The sequence below is a fragment of the Lithobates pipiens genome, unplaced genomic scaffold (genome assembly GCF_037356315.1).
Source record: "Lithobates pipiens isolate NorthernLeopardFrog02 unplaced genomic scaffold, aLitPip1_a1.2 Scaffold_16, whole genome shotgun sequence".
Taxonomy (NCBI): Eukaryota; Metazoa; Chordata; class Amphibia; order Anura; family Ranidae; genus Lithobates; species Lithobates pipiens.
This window is the reverse complement of record NW_027507748.1, coordinates 422217988-422241960: the sequence shown is the minus strand read 5'-3', so window position 1 is coordinate 422241960 and position 23973 is coordinate 422217988. Positions and strand designations below refer to the sequence as shown.

Genomic DNA, 23973 nt, shown 5'->3' with positions numbered 1-23973 from the left:
TCTTGCAACAGAAGTGACAGATCGACATACACGCGGGCCGAACAAGAATGCAAGGGGAGGGGTGTGTCAGGTCATTTCTTCCATGCAAGCACATAGCAGAGCTTTGCATGTGCTTCAGAGCACTTCCTGTGACTCAGGAACCATCTAGGGTGAATGATGTCTGTTTTATTGATGTCATCATGCAACACAGATGCACCTATGGTCACTACACAAGGGGGCAGTAGTGGCAGCTAAGTTCTGCCATCGTTGTGGTGGAGTAAGGGTATGACCACATCTATGCATGTCAGAAACACATACAACTCATACATTCTTTTCCAACATGCACAGAAACAGGCTGCCCTTTAGTAGACACACAGCAGTGCCAGTAATTACACGTTTTCACATGTGCCACCACACGGTTCTGTGTGGCATATTTTGGAAAAAGAGTCTGGGACTTATTTTCTGCTTTTCTCGTGCACAGGGCAGCAGACACTAACATAAATGGGCTTTCCTACATGTGGAGTGCAGGAATGCACAAAAAGGCATGAAAATGCACCTGTAGGTGTGGCCGAAGGCCCACAAATCAAGTATCTTTATAGGGAAAAGAAGAGACAGGTGAAGGTAATAAAGAAATAAAGTATTTTCTTCTATATACTGTTTCTGGTTCATTGAAAAAACAATTCAAGTTATTTGTATATGAATTTCTGGACTCATTATTTATTTTCATGATTATAATGATCACAAGAGTCCTCCTTTAATAGCTCTCTCTTCCCTTCTAATTAAGAATAGGTATGAATCATTCAGGCCAATTAAGAAGATCTCTCCTAGTTATTGCTTCTGAGGCTGTAAGTTTTTATTGTCTTAGGATAGGCCTAAGTGCCCAGTCCTTGCTAGAGCATATTGCTATTGATATCATATAAGTGCCTTTATAATCAACCTCAGTAATAAACCTTGAATTGCTAATCTATGAATGAAAATATCTTAGATTGAATATTGTATTTATTGCTAGGTATTTCTTGTTTGTGTATTGGTAATATTTTATAAAGTGCTCAAGATGGAGAGCAGAGCCCCAGCACCAGCATGTACACCGATAACTGAAAGTGACACTGTACCATGCATTCCTGACTGTCCAGTAAAGATCAATGCACTGTGGCTGGTAAATTGGTGGATGTTGGCTGTGTTAAAAAACAAAACAATATTGCAATAAATGGTAAAAAAAAGCATTTTGGCCATGCTCCAGGCATGCTGGCTTCTACTGTATATTAGTCCTCAGTAGTGACATCTAATTGAATGTAAGACTTCAAAATGATAAGGCTGAATATATTTTAAAGCCTAACTCTAGCCAAACCTATTTACTTTGATCCCATGTTACATGATAAGGCTGAATATATTTTAAAGCCTAACTCTAGCCAAACCTATTTACTTTGACCCCATGTTACATGTTACACCCTAATTATCGGTGCAACATGTAACATGGTAAGAAAGATGGAGTTAGACTTAAGTTGTAAAAACATGAAAGAAAGATATACTCATTTATTTAAAAAAAAAAACTTTTTTTCCATAAATGAAATCATAAAATGAGTTTTAAAGCAGCAAACGCTAACTCCTCTGAATTTTTATCTTTGAGCCCATCATTCTGCATCCAAAAGCCATTAAAGACAACTAAAATGAGCATATTCTATCTGCTGCATATAGTTACTGACTTCCTTAATTGGTTGATGTGTTCAATAAATTAACTGGCTAAACTGCCAACAACAGTAATAAAGAAGACATCTGGGAGAACACTGTAAGCATTGTTAACTGTGCACATCTTTTTGGTACTATTTCACTAAATCTGTGGACATTTCAGCCAATATGCCAAAGGCTTTAAAGTACATCATAAGCTTCAAATGCAAAACTCTCTTCCTGAACACTAGCCAAAAGAAAGAATTTGTTACTCAGTGGAGTTTAACATGTCATATGCTGTAGAAAGACATCAATATACTATAAATCACTAGCTTGAGAAAAAAAAGGGAATAGCAGTGACCCACTTTAGGACAATGAGTCCTATTGGCAAATTGTTCACTTTATGTTGGCGGTCCAGGAAGTCACTTGAGAAATAAAATTCACTTAACTAAGAGGCATAGATGTGTAATTCATAAGAATGAGGAGTAGGCAGTTTGAGTAGATAATGGAACTTGCTTAATGCATTGTGCAAAGAGCAAAGAGGTGATTCAGCCTGAAGACAGCAATTACAGTTCAGTTGGCATTGGTTTTTGTACATACTGCATGTTTTACTTGAACCATGCTATGCAGTAAAGCCCTGAAGGTGTCTATACCAAAAAAGAGAAAATAGTGCACAGCCCATAAGACTTCTGTGACAAGACCACCGTGTTTAGGGTACAAACAAAATCCAAAAATAACCTTTAATGCTGGTATATGGCCATAGGTGGCTCATATTTTAACCATGGGTGGCCCTTACAACACCCCCTGACTCAATAAAATTAAACTGAGTCAGATGGAAAATAATCAACCAAACACTGACTTCATCTTATCACCTGCAGCGAGGCAGAAATGGGTGACACAATCTCTCTTGTCTTCTTCTTACAGCACATGATTTGTAGCCTAATAGACTCATAGTTCACTCGTAAAAAACATTCACTGCAGCTCCTCCCATATTTAGCTCAAAGTTCTTGGCCTAAGTGGTCCCACATTAACTTATTACCACTTGCCATATTTTCATTATTTGACCCTAATTTTTTCCCTTTTAGGGTCGTCCCTGCACAGGGCAAACAAACATAGGCGGGGATGTCAATTTAAGCACTTTATAAAACTACAACTGAAAAAATGTGTTTGCAGAGAAATGTAACCGCTGTATCAAGTTCTCTGACATAATATTTAGTAGAAAGTTCTTAGCCTGGGCATCTCCAGTGTACCATATTGCCAGCCATCAACATATTTCTATGCACATTTTCTTTACATATTTGCAATTCTTTAACCACTTTAGCCCCAGAAGGATTTACCCCCTTCCTGACCAAGCCCTTTTTTGCGATACGGCACTGCGTCGCTTTAATTGACAATTGCGCAGTCGTGTAACGTTGTACCCAAACAAAATCGATGTCCTTTTTTTTCCCCCACAAACAGACTTTTCTTTTAGTGGTATTTGATCACCTCCGCTGATTTTTATTTTTTGCGTTACAATAAAAAAAAGAGACAATTTTGAAAAAAAGCAATATTTTTTACTTTTTGCTATAATAAATATCCCCCAAAAATATATATATAAAAAACAATTATAATAATAATAAAAACAAATTTCTTCCACAGTTTAGGCCAATATGTATTTTTCTACATATTTTTGGTAAAAAAAATCACAATAAGCATATACTGATTGGTTTACGCAAAAGTTATGGGGATAGATTTATGGCATTTTTATTAGTAATGGCAGAGATTTTTATCATGACTGCGACATTGCGGCGGACAGACATGCCACTTTGCCGACGTATATCGGTGTGAGCCAGTCGGGAAGTGGTTAAATACATTTTATTTACATTTACATTTTTCCATGCAAGGCCCTATTTGCCTTCTGGTCCTGCCTGTTTTCTAATTGATTTGGTCAGGGATAGAAATAAAAAGAGGGTAAAATTATTGGCAGCTGAGCAGGATTCTGCAGGGGGACTCAGCAGGCTTTTGTGGGCTGCCATCTTTGGCATATTTAGTGGGAAACTCATTTTCAATCCCTCTTCAGTCCTCACTGACCTTTTACTGTGAGCCCTGTGAGTCATTCTCCAGTGACAAGAAGGGAAGAGCAGGCAGGAGCAAAAAATAAGCATAAAATCCTATGGCTGGCCACCCTTCCCCAGAGTCAAGCCTTGAAACTCAAAGCAGCACTCGCCAACACTCACCCTACTGTTTGTAGTAACAACCTTTCCAAGCCAGGTTTCCCTCCCACCAGTTACTGAGGTGGATAAAAAAAACACTCCCTCATCCAGCACTTGGATTTGGCTTTGGCAAAGTCACTGGAACCTTCAACTGCTTCCACAAAATGTTATTTGATTGTTGCCAAAGTTGCCAAGACTCAAGGGACAGAGTCGAAGGAACTGCCTGGTATTCACAAGTACACTCTGCAAGGAGTGATGAACTTTGCTGCATTAAAGGGTGTATTTAACAAGTGGTGAATGTGAATTTCACCAAACAATTACTGGTGGTGTATCAGGGGAGTTGATTTGCTAAACTGGAGAGTACAAAATCTGGTGCAACTTTGCAAAGAATTTAGCTTCCAAGGCTTCCAGTTGTAAAAATTTAAATATTTTTGTAACTCACAGCATGAACATACTTAGAATAACACCCCCAAAACAAATTCTGCCACTCTTTCTGATTATGGGAATACCACACATGTGGGACTTTTTCAATGTTTTAACTGTACCATACATTGGGATTGATTTAGTAAAACTACAGAATCTGGTGCAGCTCTGCATAGAAACCAATCAGCTTCCAATTATTTCTGTCAAAGTTTAATTTGCTAAGCTGAAGTTGGTAGCTGATTGGCTACCATGCACAATTGCACCAGAATCTGCACTCTACAGTTTTAGTTAATCAACCGCAATGTCATTTAAAACACATGTACTGGAAAAGTTCACGCGGTGTGAATATTTGGTGAATGTCCACCCGGTGTGAATATTTGGTGAATGTCAGGTCAACTGCTTTATAAATATTACCCTAAGACTGGTATTTTTTCGACAATTAAAAAAAAAAAATTGATAACAAAAAAAAAGAACACCCTGACTTGGTTTACTAGTGATGAGCCTAACACCCTTGATTCAGGCTTGAGGTAAGTTTGTGAACATAAAAGGTAACTCTACTTTTGTCAAGAAAAAAACAATCCCCTCTGAATAATGTACATTGCAAGGATTTTAACAAACTTTGTAGCAGATTCCTACCTTTTGTTGCACTGAAGAAATAGCTGTTTGTATGAACATGTCCTTTGCAAACTGATTCCGACTGGAATTATAATTAATCAGCTGATGCACTCTCAGTGTTCAAATGAGCAAAGCTGCAGGGACTGCATTCCCTTAGAAGTAATTAACAATTGGAGAATATCTCAACAAAAAACTCTTATTGCAGGGGGTGCCTAAAATTTACTTAGTGGAGAATTATAGGAAAATCAGTGAGCCAATAACACAAGGCGGAAATCACATTTTTGGGGGACGTTCTGTACACCAACAGAACATTTTACAGAAAATCACAGTGGCTGCAGATGGTCATTTTTAAAAGCTTTTTTGACTCTACTTCTCCTGTGGATCATAGACGTGCACCTAGTTTTGCTCTCCTGTGACCTGTATCCAGCTGACAATGGGCTAAAATCTGTCACTCAGCCAGTCCAGGCTATTTAGACCCCTTTCACACCGTTTTGCAGGTGCTATAGCGTTAAAAAAAGCGCCTGCAATCCGCCCTCAAACTGCTGCACCATTGTTTCCAGTGTGAAAGCCCAAGGGCTTTCACACCGGAGCGGTGCGCTGGTAGGATGTCAGGAAAAGTCCTGCCAGCAGCTTCTTTGGAGCGGTGAAGGAGCAGTGTGTTTACTGCTCCTCCACCGCTGCTCCCTATTGAAATCAAGGGGGCAGTGCTGCAATACCGCTGGCAAAACGTTGCTATTGCGGTGTATTGCGGGCAGTTTTAACCCTTTCTCGGCCGCTAGCGGGGTAAAAGCGTAAAAGTGAGTATTGGAAAAAGCTATTTGGTAGGAAATATCGCCTTGTCATCTGTGGAAGCCTTAACATCTCAAGCAGGGATTGTCAGGCAATCAGCTGGTGTTTTTCAGAGATTGGCCAGGAAGCTGCTGGGAATGGAGAGGCCAGCGGAATGGTGTGCATCAGCATCTGGGTGTCCTTGGTTTGTTTGACACTCTTCCGAAATGCAAAGTTCAGCCAGGAAGCAGCTGGGCAGAGACAGATAGGAGCGCCGTGGCTGGGGAAGCTAAACCAGGCACAACGCTGTAGAGCGGCGCCTCATTATTGTCCTTGGCTGGCTCAGCAGTCTCCGCTAGGATGAGGTGATGACGTCGATCCACCCCTTTGTCAAACCATAGGGAAAGGGGGAGTGCTCTCTGGTGCACTGATTTTATAGGTAAAATTTGCGGGAGTGTGGGCGGTGGCTCCTCTTTCATAGTCAAATTAGCTGACATCTCACAAGGCCGAGTTAAATGAGAAATGTGGGTAGATGGCTTTGTCATGCATGCTTAAAAACTGTCAAATCAAAAGCATTGATGGGCTCAAGGCTTCAATAAAGGCATAAGGGAGGCTGGGGGCAAAAAACATTTTATGTTAAAAGAAATCTCCTTAAAGTGGACCTTGAGTCATTTTTTCAACTTTCCATCAATTAAACCTTCTGCCCTTGTTTTAACTTTGAATAGTAACACATTTTTTCTGCCATGAATATCTTATACAGCCCACTTTCTGTTTCTTGTCTGATAAAAAGCCTAGACTTATGACATCATGCACAGTTTGCCAGGGAGGGGGGTGAGTCATAAGAGGGACAATGAGATCTGCAGAGCTGGAGGTTTGCCTCTGTGTGTCTGTGTAAAGATTCCTTTGTTTAAAGCCCAACACCAAGCACAAAAACTTCCAAGGGTTCATGAAGTAACACACACAGTCACACATTCCATTGCTTCAAATTTAACAATGCAGACTTTCTTCTACATTAGACAAATCTGTTCTTTTACACACCAGGACTAACACCCAGTGTATTATATAATTGTGAATCCAGGTAAGTATTTGAGGCTTCTAGATGAGGCTTTTAAACACATTGCTGCAGCAATTAGCTACAGGGGGCGAGAGGCATTTATGTAGGTGGGGAAAGTGCAGCTTTAAGCTGAAGAGTAATAATCAAGGAAATGCACATTTTCTGCACAATATAACTTGAAGCTTGATATACCAGGATCAATGAAAACAAAGCCCCAATGCTCCAAGCAATATAAAAACTAGCTATTTTAATGTGTGCACAAGCGTTACATTACCAATAAACTCACATGGGTATTCATCCACTGTTCATCCAGATTCACCCTCTTCCTGAACTATATTCATGCTTATTGGGATGTGGTTATTCGACTTCATTGCAATAATCATGAAGAAGGGTGTTTAGCCCACAGAAAACAATCACAGGTCAGTGAACTATGAGTTGAAACAGGCATAGTTCTGATTAGTTGTAGTTGGTTGGTGCATGGCTTTGCTGGATCCATTATGTTTACATAAACCCTAGTCAGTTGAACATTCATATTATTTATTTAGCTATTCACAAATTTTTTGCCGACCGCCTCACTTAGGAGTTTGGCAGGAGAGTGACTCTCCTGTGCTGGATTGGGTATCTAGTACACGATCTGGCACTTCTGAGTAGGGGGCACACATGCTGCCCATTAATCACAGTATAAGCTGGTTAGCTGGTTTCGGCAAATGGATGTTCTCTGGCATCCGCTTATCGGCAAGGAGGAAGACAGGACATAGCTCTGTCTATGTAAACTAGGCGGAGCTCTGTCCTGTCCTGTTTTGTTTCCCTGCAAAGAAGGAAATCGAAATCAGAACATCCCTTAGTGAATGTACACACCTTAGAGTACACACATAAACACTGATTAGGCAAACATTTAACTCTTTCATTGCCCTAGATGTTTAACCCTTTCCCAGCCAGTGTCATTAGTACAGTGACAATGCATATTTTTAGCACTGTATTAGTGTCACTAGTTTCCAACGTGTCAAAAGTATCAATTAGTGCCATACTATCGCAGTCCCACTCTAAGTCATTGATCGCCGCCATTACTAATATAAATAAAAAATTCCAGTATATATCCCATAGTTTGTAGACGCTATAACATTCACACAAACCAATCAATATACACTTATTGGGTATTTTGTTACCAAAAATATGTAGCATGTACATATTGGCCTAAATTTGTGAAGACATTTTTATTTTATTTTATTTTTATTGGATATGTCTTACAGCAAGTAAAAAATAGTGTTTTTTTCTGTCTTATTTTACTTATAGCACAAAACATAATAATAAAAAAAAAACAGTGGTGATCAAATATCACCAAAAGAAAGCTTTATTTGTGTGAATAATTTTTTTTTTTATTTCATTTGTATACAGCGTTGCATGAGCGCACAATTTTCAGTTAAATTAACACAGTGTCAAAAAAGCAAAAAATGGCCTGGTCATGAAGGGGCATCAATCTTCCAGAGGTCAAGTGGTTAAAGTGTATCTATAGTCAAAACTTTTTTCTTTTTTTAGTTTTGTATAGAGGAGGAAAGGATTAGAATCCCTAACATGTTCTATTGCTGTTTGTGCCCCTGTTGAGGAGATTTATTTCTCTCTGTTTGTCCTGGTGAACACTATCCCTGACACAGAAAGTGATGAAAATTCCAAAATTCTACCAGAACAAGATGTGTTTGTAGCAACTGCCTCCCCCTGACTTTTGCATCTCAGAGACCGTAAGTGAAGGTATATCTGCCTAAAAGGATACAAACAGGAAAAAAAAAACATTTTGTTAAATTCTATAGTCAAGTTACCAGTTTACAGATCACAGGGAAACATTACTGCCAGTGACAGTACAAAGGAAGGAAAGCTTTGGATTCCACTTTTCTGAAGTGTAGCTCACTGATCTGGTCATCCTTGCTGCTGCTGCTGCTGCTAGATACCTGAATTTGGTATTTCTTATAGATCCAATTTGGATCAGGCTATGATAGGTTGGGCAAATGTGGGGAAGGTAGTGGAGACATAAAGGAAAACTATAGTTAAGAATTCATTATTGCATACTAGTTACTAGCTATCAGCTCACGTCTGGTCCATTCACCTTGTGTTCAATCAAGACCTGATAAAGGGGGTGTTTTTGGACCCCCAAAAAATGTTGGCTACTTTTTTGACCACCCCCTGAGTTTTATTGGAATTAAGTTGGATCTGCAGAATTGTGGTGTTGGGGCAAGTCATTTTCCATTTTTATTGATATGACATGACATGTCTAATATTGATATTCATGTGTGAATTTTTATATACAGAGGATCATTGTTTTCATATTTGCCGATAAGTGACACTGAACAATCATGACTGTTTTGTACTGTAAATAGGTACCTATCCTTCACTACATCCATACCTCTATAACAAAGTACTGCATTAGGTCAAAACATGTTAGATGAGGACATAGTATCTGGCCAATGTTGTTGCTCCAAAGCAAAAAAAGTTTGCTGAAAAAGTGATAATCATTAGCCTGTTTCTTTGGATCGTGGAAGTCATTGTTTGCCCAAAGTTTGCTAAAGAATCTGCTGAAAGGGTTAAACATTCTTTACTGATCACGTGTTGTCTTCCTTAGTCAGAGCCATCATAAATATAATCTTTTACTGTATACACTTAGCAGTTCCAGTTTCCCTTTTAGGAACAACCACCTATTTTTTAAAGTGGCAAGTTTCTCTTTTTAATGGAAACACTAAAAGTGAAAACTACATTGTATGCATTTAAACAAAAAACAAAACAAAAAATACAAAAAATGCACAAAAAAAAAAAAAAACATTTGGGATGGGAATGTAATGATTTCATTACAATTTATTCTGGGTTTATTTCTATCAGCTCTTGTTTGCTTTATTTATATCACTTATTTTATTGCGTAGATACTTGATACAAAATTGTGCAGTGAAAATGAATGTGTTCATATTGGTTATTTCTCAAAATAAACACATAAAGAATGTTCATACTCCATATATACTGTAGATTGTCCTTGATTGAAGGTAATGCATTAATGTTAAAAAAAAAAAATTGACTTTAGAACTGCTTTAAATGTATTGCTTTTAAACTAGCACATTTCTACTATTAGATTATCTGTTAGCTTGCCAGATGTGTTACTTGGACAACAGATACCTAAACAATATACACATGAACGGAATGTATGACCATAATTATTTGCCTTTTTACAGTCATAGATCAAAATCTTCTGGGTGGCCTCCACCTACTGGGACCTGGAGTTTGCCACAGGGACCACCTTATGGATGGGAGATGGCGACAAACCGAGATGGAAGAGACTTCTTCATCAGGTAATTATTATTATGACTATTAAATATTTTGTAAACCTGGCATAAAGATCTAAAATTTTAATTTTTATGTCTGGCTACCCCAAGGAAAAGAGAAACTGGATGTAAAATAATTGTTGAGCACTTACTGATAAAACAAAATAAATACATGCTTTCTGAACACCCAATAGCTAAGGTCAGTGTGATTTTGGTAGCTGATAGAATCTTTCCTTTGACTGTAAATCTCCCTAGCTTTGTGGTGAGATCTAGCACTGTGATAACAGAGTCAGCTCTAACATGGTTGCTTGCTTGAAATTCAAAAATGTTACAGCACAGACTGTAAGTTATAGCATTGTCCCAAGTTTGAGCTCCCGGTTGGTTATATGTTGGTATAGGTGTCCCAAAAATAATGAGTTTACTAAATTTACCAAAATTCTCGTACAACAAAATAAAAATTCAGAAATGATGTAATGTGTTGTAGTGTATTTGCATTGTGTTTTCGAATGACAACTGCACTGATTTAATGAAAATCATACAATCTGGTATGGTACGAGAAAAATGTTTGTGCTTGTCCCATCGGATAATATTGGATGAACTGTCTTGATCGGCTGGCGAAAGCTGCGTACTAACAATCATACTATCTTTCCATTGCTTCAAAAGCGGTATTTTTTCATACAATTTTCTGATCATGTGTACGGGCCATAAGTGACCTTTCTGACTTTAGCAGTTGCTTTGTTGGACAGCATTATTAGCTCATTAGAAGCTGTTGTTTGTTTCCTGGATTGTCTCTTTAAATGTTTTAGATTTCTGCAATATCTGGCATTCAGATAGTTACTGTATATCAGATAGTTACAGTAGATAAATAGTTGTATTCAGATAGTTGAATACAATCTTTATATGAAATGTAATGACGAAAAACACAATATGTCAACATTTATGGAAATACTGTATATTGTTAAAAGCACATAACATATTTTTTCTAAAATACAGAAAAGACACTCTTTAGTATATCCGAAAGAGTAAAATCAACAAAATTTGAGGTTAACACATATAAACATTGGGCTTTACATACTGGTACAAACACTCATTCAAATCAAATTAACAGAGATTAATTGAACCAAAGAAAAGAAATGAAAGTGCCGGTAAATTGATGAATAACTCAAATATGGACAGTATTGGTAAGACTGCATGCACCCTGGCAAAAGACCTGCATCTCTATTTCAAGTGTACAGATGGCGCATTAGGAATCTTGAACACCTTGCAGAATTGAATACACCTTCTGACCTTTGGAACTGTTTATCAGCAAAATATATTCTGTTCAGGAAATATGATAGCATGGACATGGAACTGCCATTATCTTCTGAAAGAAAAGCAATAGCTAATAGCCAAACACCAATTATACAACTATATCCGATAAAGAAAAGTTTTTTTACTTTAAATTTAAATGAAAATGTTTTCAAAACTTTATTTACTCAGCATTAGAAAATAAATTTTTATTCAAAACTTGTTATATTCCTTATGATATAGGTTAAAGTGGTTTATTTTTGTTTGTTTTCTGGAGAGGTTATTATTAATGATAGCACAGTTGTATGGCATCCTTTGGAATGTGTAGTATTATGTTCCATTTTAAAAGCCAATGTTCTTATATTTTTTGGTCAGTAGTTGTCTGCACAATATTAGTTAGTTAAAAGTTAAAGTTTCAATGGCACTATGGAAATGTACATTTTAAAAGCATTTGAGAACACAAAAATAATAATTATAACATATTTCAAAATTATCTTTGGCTAAACTTTTTTTAGAGACATTTCCCGTATTTTACAATAAAAAGCGTAAATGCGCTGACCCTAAATAATATACATAGCTTACCACATAACTAAAACAGTGAATAATATTTATCAATAATTCATAAACGCAATCAAGTACATAATTAGTGGGCTAGAGTGATATAAGAAAAATAATATTTTTTTCCTTAATAAAATATTAGTGAATAAATCAAAATCATGTTTTTGACAAAAAAGGACAGTCCCAGTATTCCTGGTTATCCGAATCCCACATGTACAAATCCATATCCGTGATTGAAAAACTTTAATCAATTTGTGAAACACCACCACCTTCTAAAAAGAACACTCACCAGAGACAAAATAAAAAAGACACCATTGGTTTATGCCTGGGTTAACCACTCCACTCATATGGCTATATCTGAGGGTTTCCATAATGATCTCAGGATCTCACAGAAAGCAGACAGCCATGATTGTGCAACATATTATGTTTTATTCAATCAATAAAATGGATATAAAAAATTTCCTCTCACAAGTATGATGCCTAGACCGGCACTAAGTCTTTCAAGCAATACTTTTGGGGTTAGTTAATGCTGTTCTGTCTCCCGGGATTGATAAGAGGTCCAATATGGTGCAGGTTGGGGCAGGAAGTGACATCGGCATTACCCAGAAGCCTCTTCTGGATTAGTCTCTATGAGCTTGCCACATCTTACCACAGGGATTTTTAGCCATCCCTCCTTGCAAAACTGTTCCAACTCCTTCAAGTTGGATGGTTTGCATTTGTGAACAGCAATCTTTAAGTCTGACCACAGATTTTCTATTGGATTGAGATCTGGGCTTTGACTAGGCCATTCTAACACATTTACATGTTACCCTTTAAACCACTCAAGTGTTGTTTTAGCAGTGGGTTTGGGGTCCTTCTCCTTCTTGAAGGTGAACCTCCGTTCTAGCCTCAAATCACACACAGTGTCAAATTAAAATTTTGATATTAATTGAAAAAATATATATTTATTTGTGATATGCTTTAAATATAGTATATGTGAAAATGGAACATTTATATGTGGTTTTCTGTTACTCTGCCCCATCATCGAGCTTACATTCTCTGAACTGGGTTTCAGTATGTTGTGTTACCTTATATCATGAAGCAAACATGGCAATGTGGCAAAGTCAGTATATTCATCCAATATGTTGTTTTCTAAATGTAATATTCCCACCTACGTATACAAGATAAAAAAAAAAAAACACCAATGACAGATTTTCGATTGTTACAGTGTTGTCAGTTTCAGTTCAATTTCTTAAATACCGAGCCAATTTGTGTAGCTGAACTTTGATGATTTTAGGTTGGATGAAAAGTAGCAGTGGGATAAATCATCTGTTCCATGCGCATTTATTTCAGCTTTTTCTTCTTTACAAGTCCAGACTCCCACATATAATTGCATACAAATGTAAAATAGGCATGCATGGTTTGTACATCACCATACATAGTGCAACTGGAAGGGAGGGTAGAAAAATGTTACATCTCTTAATTTTGTGGCATTATAATTTGTGTTAGATGGCCAGTATAAACAACACCCATTTAGAATACTAGTCATTCTGATGGCACTGTAGTGCACATTGCATGCAGTATTTTCATACTATCCAAAATGTTTAAAGTGAAAAAGAACATCAAAAGGTAGCAATGTGCTTAAATGTTAATTAACCTACAAATATGAGCATATATTGTTCAAAGCAAAACCATAGCAATAAAATAAAACAAAATATTCCTCATATAAAAGTGAGGGCAAATGGAAAGGAAAAAATGTGTATCAATATAACAATAGTCCGCCAAGAAGTGAAAAGAAGTGTTCAAATCTTTAATTATATAGATAAACTCCATCACACACCTCCTCACATGTGTTAGTGATTCCTCTACCCAATAGAGTGCACACTCACCAAAATTAATGGTCTTCCACTTTCAATAGAAACCGAATGCCATTCAGCCTGTGTGTATGGCAACCGGTCTGTCAAAGGTTCATGACTGAAAAAGGTATGCTGACTGACTCCAGAGTCCAGGGTGACGTCCCACTGTCAGAAGTGAACACAATAGCACAGCAGGGGGATCGCTTTACTAACATCAAATTTCTAGTACAGCAGCTCCAACCTGAGCTGTCTAGTAGTGTGTACAAGGCTTAAGATTGACCTCCTTGTTGTGTGAGATTTTTTAGCAATAGATAGTTGTCCAACCTCAAGTCAGTACTGTGGGATGTGGGTTGTTGGCATTAGTGTGCCGATTCAGAGGACACAGAATTAGGCATGGTTCACACTAGTGAGGGAACCCTGTGAACCCCCGTATTCCCACTGCACTATGCGAACTGCTGGGAGTGTCAATAGAAAGTTTATGACACCCTGAAATCAGTTTGCATATCGCAGTGCGAACTGTCAATTTGGACAGGAATGGGATCGCATGGGTGTGAATATCCAAATAATCCCATTCTAGTGCAGACCAAAAAAAAAGGGTCCTGTGCAAGTTTGGTCTGAATACGATGCAAATTCAGTCATACAATCTGTATGGCTGAATTTGCATCGCACAGACATCGCATGTGATTAACAGTCCAGTGCGGTGCAAATCACATGCAAAATCGCACAGGGCACTGGTGTGAGCCGGGACTTAGTAGTGAATTTTGGGTGCCTGGAAATCATGATTTAAGAAAGCCATTAGATGTTTTTGTTTGCCTATGAAATTGAACCTGCAATCTTGTAGGCACAGCCACTTGGGGACCTAAAGCACTGCATTGGAAAGGTTAGTTTGAAACTGTAGTACTCTATGTCAACTACTTGTACAACAGTAAGCTCAAAGCCTACCCCACCACAACTTTGCAGAGTGTTTAGGAACTTTCTACCAAGGTACCTTGTTTATGTTGTGGTAGACAAGTGGGTTGATCAAACTTACCGCTGCTGCTGTAGCTAAGAGATTGTTACTAGGCCATCTTTATGTAGAGCAACAATTTTTTTTAGATCCTCAGAGAGTTCTTTGTAATGAAATGCCATGTTGAACCTAATTTAACACATCTGCTCCCCATTCACACCTGAGACCTTGTAAGGCCGCGTACACACGCGGGGACTGTTCGCTCAACTTTGTCCGTCAAACAGTTTCAGCGGACAGTCCGCTCAAAATTAGCATGGACGGACTTGCCCACACACGACAAACGAACAGTCCGCTGAAACCGTGCGCGATGACGTGAACGGCACGTACGACGGGACGAAAAATACGACGTCCTATACACTGCAATGCAAACTTCGGCGTGTAAATCCTTTCTGAGCATGCGCGGAACTTAGTTTGACGAACAAGCCTACACACGAGGGGACTGTTCGCTGAAACAGAGTTTCAGCGGACAGTTTTTCGGAATTTCCGAAAAACTTTGTTCAGCAGACTGTCCGCTGAAACTGTCCGCTGAAAGCCCACACACGAGCGGACTGTCCGCCGAAACCCTGTTCAGCGGACAAAGTTGAGCGAACAGTCCCCGCGTGTGTACGCGGCCTAACACTAATGAGTCACATGATATCAGCTAATTGGCCCACATTTGGACATTTTCACTTAGGACCAGTGTTGCCAGTGGTTTAGACATTAATGGCTGTGTGTTGAGTTATTTTTAGGGGACAGCAAATTTATACAAGCTGTACACTCACTTCTTCACTGTTGTTACATGAAAAGATATAATAAAATAGTTACAAAAATGTGAGGGGTGTACTCATTTTTGTGAGAAACTGTATATATTTTTTTAATAATTGCTTTAAATCATGGCAGTTTAACCACTTTCCGCCCAGCCTATAGCAGAATGGTGTCCAAGCGGTACAGTTTAGCATGACCTCGCAACTGTCAGTCAAAGTGCGACAGTGCTGAAAGATAAAAATTGGCCTGGGCAGGAAGGGGGTGTAAGTGCCTGGTATTGAAGTGGTTAAAGGCTTGCTCACGCTATCTATGTTGAGCTGCGATGACCTGGATAAATCAAAGCAGACTCAATGCAATTGCACATAGAAAACATTTTTTTCTATGTACCTTGCTCACACACCGCTGCGTTGAGGTGGGTTGCCATGTATTGCACAAACATGCAGACATACAGTATTTTTACCCAGCACAATTCACTGTACCATCTTGCAATGCACTGCAGTGCACAGAGTTGAAGTGTCATTCCACATTAAAAAAGTAAAAAAACAAAAAAACGTAAGTTCTCTGCATTGTAACAATGGAAAACACCACCCCTCACTGCCCCTACACATTGGACACTAGCCTGCTCACTTTTTAGCATGTGGGCTGCTGTGAACAAGTCCTAGAACTCAGTAGCTGGCATTATCCAGAACAAATACTTTTTATAATATTAATTAGAAATTGATGTATGAAATAACATTTTATCTCTGTTGCCATAGTTGCAAGTTTGCTATTTTATCTTTAGAACAAGCAAGCTTCCCTTCATGGTAGCAAGTAATTCTGTAAAAAAAAAAAAAAAAAAAATCTTTTCACATGGAATTTAACCAGAGAAAACAGGTATTTATTAAGTATGGTAAACTGCATCCTATGCATCCTATCAACCTGAAATTAGGAAGTTGACTTTTTGTGTCACCTTATGTGCAAGATACATTTCTAATTACAAGGCAGTTGTAAAGGTTTTTAATCAATTTTACCTTAAGGGCCGGTTCACACTGCGACGCGAGGCGAGGCGACACGGCTCGCCTCGCCTCGCTCCCGCAAGTCGCCCCCATTCAGTACTATGGAACCGTTCTGAGAGGAGCGACTCGAGTCGCTCCGACTCAGAAAAAAGGTTCCTGTACTACTTCGGGGCGACTTCGGGGGCGACTTGCATTGACTTCTATGCAGAAGTCCTCTGCAAGTCGCCGCTGAGCTCCCCGCAAGTCGCGGCGAGGTAAGTCGGAGACGCCTCGCCGCGGCTCGCTGTGTGAACCGGCCCTAAACATCAATAGGTTTGTATGGTAAATGTTTCTTTTTTCTTAAAACTTTGTATCAATGTTTTTCTTTATACTATAAGCATTGAATATGTGGTGAACTCAAAACATAAGATTTACACAGCACTGTAAAAACGGTAACTGAATGTCTGAGAGAAAAAGGGATGGGTTATAAGGCATTTTTCTGATTCATGTAGCTGTGTGCATTCTGAGCTTGCACCTCTAAAGCCTCGTACACACGATCGGACGTTCCGCAAAGTGTCAGACTTTTGTCCGAAGGGCGTGTGCCTGAATTTTGTCTTGCATACAAGCGGTACACAATTGTCGGCCAACAAACATGAACGTAGTAACGTACTAGACGTACTACAAGCTGATAAAAAGGAAGTTCAATTGTCAGGTGCCACCCTTTGGGCTCCTTCTGCTAATTTGTGTTAGCAGAAGTTTGGTGAGTGTCGATTCACGCTTTTCATTTCACGCTTTTCATTTTGCACTTTTCATTTCCTGCTTTTCAGTTCGTTTCTGAATGGCCGTTCATCAGCCAGCCATGTTGCAGAATCGGAGAAGATAACATGTTATTTATTATTGGCCTTGGAGTTATTGCTTTGACCCAGTCCAGGAACAGGAGGAGGAGGATTTCTTGGACCAAAAATCGGTCGCTTTATTAATCGTGACCAATTATGTCATATGCCTTTTCTGCGGGAGCTCCAGGAGAATAATCCGGATGATTTTCGAAAATTATCCCCGGATGACGGACCCCTGCTTTCACCAACTCTTGGCATTGTTGACCCCCTATATTAAGAAGCAGGACACACACATGAGGCTTTTATTTTATTTTTTGGTTGAATAATGATTTGATTTGGTGTATTTTCTATATTTTTGGATGCATAGAATGCTCTTTTTGGTTAAGTTATATTGGCAGATAGCATGTCTAATTTTTTTTTTTTTTTTTTTTTTTAATGCACAATAAAAAAAAATTATGGAGAATAATACTTGGCTATGTGTTTTACTTCAAATGACAGTTTGGAGTAGGCAGTTACATTTAAAAAAATACAATGTAAAATTAACAAGGGACACCAACGTATGGATAATGGTGTTGTGGTAACTTGCCCAAAAACCCCCTCCCAAAAAAACAAGCATAATAATATTATTCTTGATATCACTAGAAAATAAAATCCTTTTAAAATACGTTTGGTAGAACTCCATCAGTATCACCAGCAAAGCAGCTTCATTATTATCCCATGTCCCACGTCACAAATGTTAATTCTCCATGCTAATTTACAAGACCGACTGATTCTGGCTCGTCCTTGCTTCCGAGCATGCGTGTTTGTACTTTGGACTTTTGTCCAACGGACTTGTGTACACATGATTGGAAAATCTGACAACAGGCATTTGTTTGCGTAAAATTTATAAGCCTGCGATCCAAAATATGTTTGTGCAAAATCCGACAACAATTTTCCGATGGAGTATACAAACGGCCGCATTTTTTTATAAAAATGCCATAAATCTATCCCCTGTTTTGTAGACACTATAACGTTTGCGCAAATCAATCAATATACACTTATTGTGATTTTTTTTAACCAAAATCATAGACAAGAATACATATCAGCCTAAACCGTATAAGAAGTTCGTTTTTTTATATATTTTTGGGGGATATTTATTATAGCAAAAAGGAAATTTTTTTCAAAATTGTTAGTCTTTTTTTGTTTATATTGCAAAAAATAAAAACCACAGAGGTAATCAAATACCACCAAAATAAAGCTCTATTTGTGGGGGAAAAAAAGACATAAATTTTGTTTGGGTACAATGACGCAGGACCGCGCAATTGTCAGCTAAAGCAACGCAGTGCCGAATCGCAAAAAAATTTCTGGTCAGCAAGGGGGTAAATCTTTCTGGGGCTGAAGTGGTCAAAAGAGGTATGGAATGCAGAAAAGAAAGACATAATTTTGCCCCTAGGCACATCATTAGTAAGACCTCAGCTGGAATACACAGTTCAGTTTTGGTAACCAGTTCTCCAAAAGGATATCGGGGAACTGGAGAAAGTGCAGAGAAGGGCAACCAAAGTGATAAGAGGCATGGAGGAGCTCAGCTATGAGGAAAGATTAGAGGAACTGAATGTATTCTTTCTTAAACTGAATTTATTCTCTCTTGAGAAGAGGAGATAAGGGGGATATGAAAAACATATATAAATACATAAGTGAACTCGGTGTTGAGTTATTCACCTTAAGATAATCACAGAGGACAAGGGGGCACTCTTTACATCTGGAGAAAAATACAGATAGGCCTCTTCACAGTAGGAGCAGTGAAAATGTGGAATAGACTCCCTCAACAGCTGGTTCTGTCCAGCTCATTAGTGTTATAGGTAAAGTTGATCTAGGGACTATCTGATTGCCTGTTGGGGGATCAGGAAGGATTCCCCCCAACAGGCAATCAGTTTTATTGGATTATGCCTTCTTCTGGATCACCTGTGGGTATAGGATAGTGTATTTTTTGTTCGATCACTGCCAGCGGCTATAATTGCCACAGTGATCATTGTATACTGATGATTGAGAAACGTCCCGCTGTCAGAATACAATAGCATGGCGGAAAGGGATTCCCCCATCAACACTGATTGTGTTGATGAGGGAATTAAACCTGTGATTGAAGGAAAGAAAATTGCATAATATGTGGCCTGGATTACTGCAAAAAAGGTTTTTAGAGTTGGATTTACTGAACATTCATCTTAAAGCCTATAGAGGAGGAAGAGGGGGAGAATATACAGATATCCTTTGAATCAGCTTACCTCAGGGCAACAATGGAAAGTTTGAACCACCACCAGTGGTAGGAGTCCCTGATATGCATAGTGTTTGTCCAAGGGTGCTGGTATTTGTCTATTTCCAGCTTTATACCCCATTGCATGTGAAGAAGAATCCAAATGGAACTGCTCTTAATGGGTTTAACAAGCAGGACAATTTACATTGTTTTGCATCTTTGTCTGTGTGGTAACTTGCTTTATACCCCACACTTTAATACGCATTACCACAATACACTATAACACTGTAGATGTAATTTGTAGTGCATTGCATTCCTTCTTAATGTTAATATAAACACACCTGCACTACAGTGCACCACAACGCATAGATGTGGTACACTGAGTTGACCCCAAAATAGTACAGATGCATTTCTCATGTGTGAAGCTCATTAACCCCCAAGCGGTAATCCCGAGTCTGGCTCGGGTTGGGAATTTACTAGCAGGAGCGGTAACCCCTGAGCCAGACTCGGGATTGCTTCGCTGGATGCAGGGGAGGACACAGTGAGACTTACTTACCTTGTCCCCTGGATCCAGCGATGTCCGCCGCGCTATGTGATCGAGCTGTCCTCCACTCGATTCACAGTCCAGAATGCCGCCGAGCTCCGTTCCCTGCGACGTTACGGCACACGGGAGCGGAGAACGGTGGCAAATTCAAAAAAGTAAAAAGACACAAAACACACACAGCACTGTAATCTTACAGATTACAGTGCTGTATTAAAAAATACACAACCCCTTTGTCCCTAGTGGTCTGTGCAGTGCCCTGCATGCACTTTTATATTATAAATACTGTTTTTTCTGCCTGGAATTTGGAGATTGTCCATAGCAACCAAAAAGTGTCCCTTTTTCAGTGTTTTAGGATTTGATTACATTATTGAATCATTTTTATTATTCTTTATTATATTATAAACGTTATCATACCCGGCATGTCTGCTAGACTCTGGTTTGAACAGATTTAAGAGCGTTATTCCTAAGAATTACAGGACTACAAAATAAAACGCCAGATTTCCATGCAAAATAATTGTACCGCTTTCAGCACCTAATTCCAGACTGAATCATACCGCCAGGGAGGTTAAAGTCCCTTTTATTTTGCATGACATAATGATAATGACATAACATCATGATTATAAATGCACAAAAAAAATGCATTAATGTTCATGCAAGGGTGTCACTAGGGCCTTACAATATGTATATAGACAAAAACCCTTTTTAGTTTTTAGAAAGATTAGAACCTCTGTGAATGTTTATTGCTGTTTCCATCCCCACTGGGAAAATGGAACAATGAGACAAACTGTTGGCTTTGGGTTTTAACACTCACCTACTCTATCCAAAACGAAATTAGCAAATTGGTTATCCATACACTTGCTCCATGAATCAGTGTAATCAGAGTCTCAGAAAGTTTTCTGCAGTGCTGCACATTAAATTACAGAAGATAAGATCCATTTGAGTGCAGGATCTTCTTTGTATGGTTTAGGCAATGCAATAGCAAATGGCTGACAAAATGCAATCAAGCCAATTGATTTGTTTTCAACATGAAAGGTCAAACAAGGGATGTCTGGAGTGGTTGGGGAGTGTCTGCAGGCAAATATAATCATATCATACATCTTATTGTGTATGATCTATCCTTCTCTAGATCTCTCTCCTGCTTGCAATGTATTTTTGAGCACAGTGAAGAAACCCTCCAGCACTATTAGCATATATTGATGGCGGTTGGATAGAGCTCCTGTCTAGGTTTATCGTATGCATATAATTCAGCACTGGACAGTGAAGCAGACTAGCCGTGGGATATTTTTCTTCAGACAGGACCTCTGCTCGAAAGGGATTCTGTCATTGTGTATATGTATATTACAAAACTCAGCTTACATAAACTCTCATCATGGGATTTCTCAGGAGGTTGTTCATAGCCTAATTTTTACTAATTGAGTAAATGGTTTAACAGTTTTGCATTCTGCAACCCAAACAACATAAATAAACCCACATGTTGGTAATTTTTTTGTTTCTCGAGCTGCAGATATCCAATGATACAAAATGGCTTTTGGACAGAAATTAAATCTTCTTTGCATTTGCAAAAATAAAAATCTGTCAGTGTGGGGATTATTTTCTTTCTGTAATTTGTAAAACCTTGGACAGTTTTGGGAATACCACAGTGTTTATTACATTACAAATATCACTGCACATGATTCTGCCCTAATCATATCTTAATTTGAACTGAAATCAAATTTAAGCTAACTAGGTCCTGTCATGTATCAATCTGAAATCCATTTCTTCACAGAATTGCCTATTAGCAGACTATTGCATACAGTTTATTAAAGCTAAATAAATTGTTATTTTATATGTACTGCACATAACCTAGACCTTCATCCATTAAAAGCTTTGGCCATATAAATATGCATATACAATGGCAGAGTGAAGGTTATGTTAATTCCACAGAGACATCTTCAAATTTATTTCAAGCCAAAAGGTCGGCGATGCATTAGAGAGAAATGGGTTAGTGGCCTTCTGGCAATGGTGTGTTTGATAATTTACAGTAAATGTTTAATACATTATTGTAAAGTGTCCTAGTCTAAAAGATTTGAGTGTAATGTAGCTTAGAGATAAAGCTCTCAGTAAAACAGATTACTACGTAATGTTCAAAAGCACACAGCTGAGAGATTACAGGTAAATGGTTAGAGAAAAGAGTGAGATTATATAAAAAATAAAGTAATGGTACTTGTACCGAGCTTATTTAGAAAGAGCTATTTTTACCAGCTTGGAATGTATGATATTACATGTGTAATAAAAATTGTACAATGAAAATAGTTACCATAGAGACTGACCTAAGACCTTCCAAGTAGTAAAATTAATGTTGTTCATTTTATATATATATATATATATATATATATATATATATATATATATATATATATATATATATATGGCACCTCTGCATTTCTGTCAGATAATGCACCACTTCACCCAGAAACTTGTTGCAATTACAAATGTTTAGGCATTCTCATGTTTATTTCTTTTGTTTGTATTGGTATGCCACAAAAAAGTGGAGAAAAAAAAGCCATGGCCGTCGGCCATTTCTAGGTGCTTTTTGACATGTGCTTTGGGCCATTGTCCCTCTGTAAGACCCATGACCCTTGATGGAGACCCAACTTTCTGACACTGGACCCTACATTGCACCCCAGATTTCTTTGGTAGTCTTCAGATTTTATAATGTCATGCGCATGGTCAAGTCATCCAGTGCCTGAAGTAGCAAAGCAACCCCAAAATATCAGTGAACCTTCGCCATGTTTGACTGTAGGGACTGTATTCCTTTCTTTACAGGCCTCATTACTTTTTCTAAAAACAGTAGAATGATGGGCTTTACCAAAAAGCTGTAATTTTGTTTTGTCTGTCCACAGCACATTCCCTCAAAAAGCATTTTTCTGGAAGATGATCGAGGTACACCATTTGAACAATCCTTTGTTGCTATCTAATCAATTTTTCAGTTTTGTCCATGATTAGGGAGATTGGCTACAGTTCCATGGGCTGTAAACTTCTTGACAATGTTGCGCACAGTGGACACATGAAGATTAAGATCTCTAGAGATGGACTCATAACCTTGAGATTGTCCATGCTTTTCCACAATTTTTGTTCTCAAATCCTCAGACATTTCTTTGATGCTCTTTTTCTTCTCCATGCTGTGTGGCACACAGAGACACACAACAGAAAGGTTGAGCCAACATTTCACCATTTTAAAGGGGTTGTAAAGTGAATTTTTTTTTTTTTAAATAACAAACATGTTATACTTATCTCCACTGTGCAGCTCGTTTTGCACAGAGTGGCCCCGAACCTGCTCTTCTGGGGTCCCTCGGCGGCTGTCTCTGCTTCCTCCCGCAGGTGCTTCTCACGTTCATGCGAGCTCCCTCGCATGGTGAGAAGCATCTGCAGGCGCGCTCCCGTGATACAGCCTGTGGCTATTGCCGCTCGCTGTATCGCATGGCCCCGCCCCCGGCGCTCCGCGTCAGTGGATATGATTGACAGCAGCGCGAGCCAATGTCTGCGCTGCTTTCCATCCATCCACTCCAGCCAATCAGCGGCCAGGCTGAACGGTGGAAAGGATGTCGGGGGATGAGCGCAGGACTTTCGAGGGGTGAGGTAAGTAAAACGGGGAGACTGGGGGCGCAGGCAGTGTCAAATGTTTTTTCACCTCAATGCAAAGAATGCATTAAGGTGAAAAAACATTTACCTTTACAACCCCTTTAACTGGTTGCAGGTGTGATTTTTATATTGTCAGCACCTGTTAATTAATACAGGTGAGTTTAATAACAAATTACAGGAGCATCACAAACTTGGAATGCAATTATTTCTTACAATTTTGAGAAGGTGCCTATCATTTTGGCCTGTCCATTTTTGGAGTTTTGCGTGGAATGTGTCAGATTTGGCTTTTTATTTCTCCACTTTTTTGTGTCATACCAATACAAACAAAAGAAATAAACATGAGAAT

General features: G+C 38.6%; 1 protein-coding gene across 3 annotated transcripts in view; it reads left to right on the top strand.

Moving 5' to 3' along the window:
* FRMPD4 (FERM and PDZ domain containing 4) overlaps positions 1 to 23973 on the top strand; it is a 491089-nt gene that overhangs the window by 234266 nt on the left and 232850 nt on the right. For all 3 annotated transcript variants that reach the window (XM_077482546.1, XM_077482547.1, XM_077482548.1), the window contains one exon: positions 9906 to 10022. In XM_077482546.1, the coding sequence (XP_077338672.1) occupies positions 9906 to 10022 (117 nt within the window). The remainder of the gene's footprint in view (positions 1 to 9905; positions 10023 to 23973) is intronic.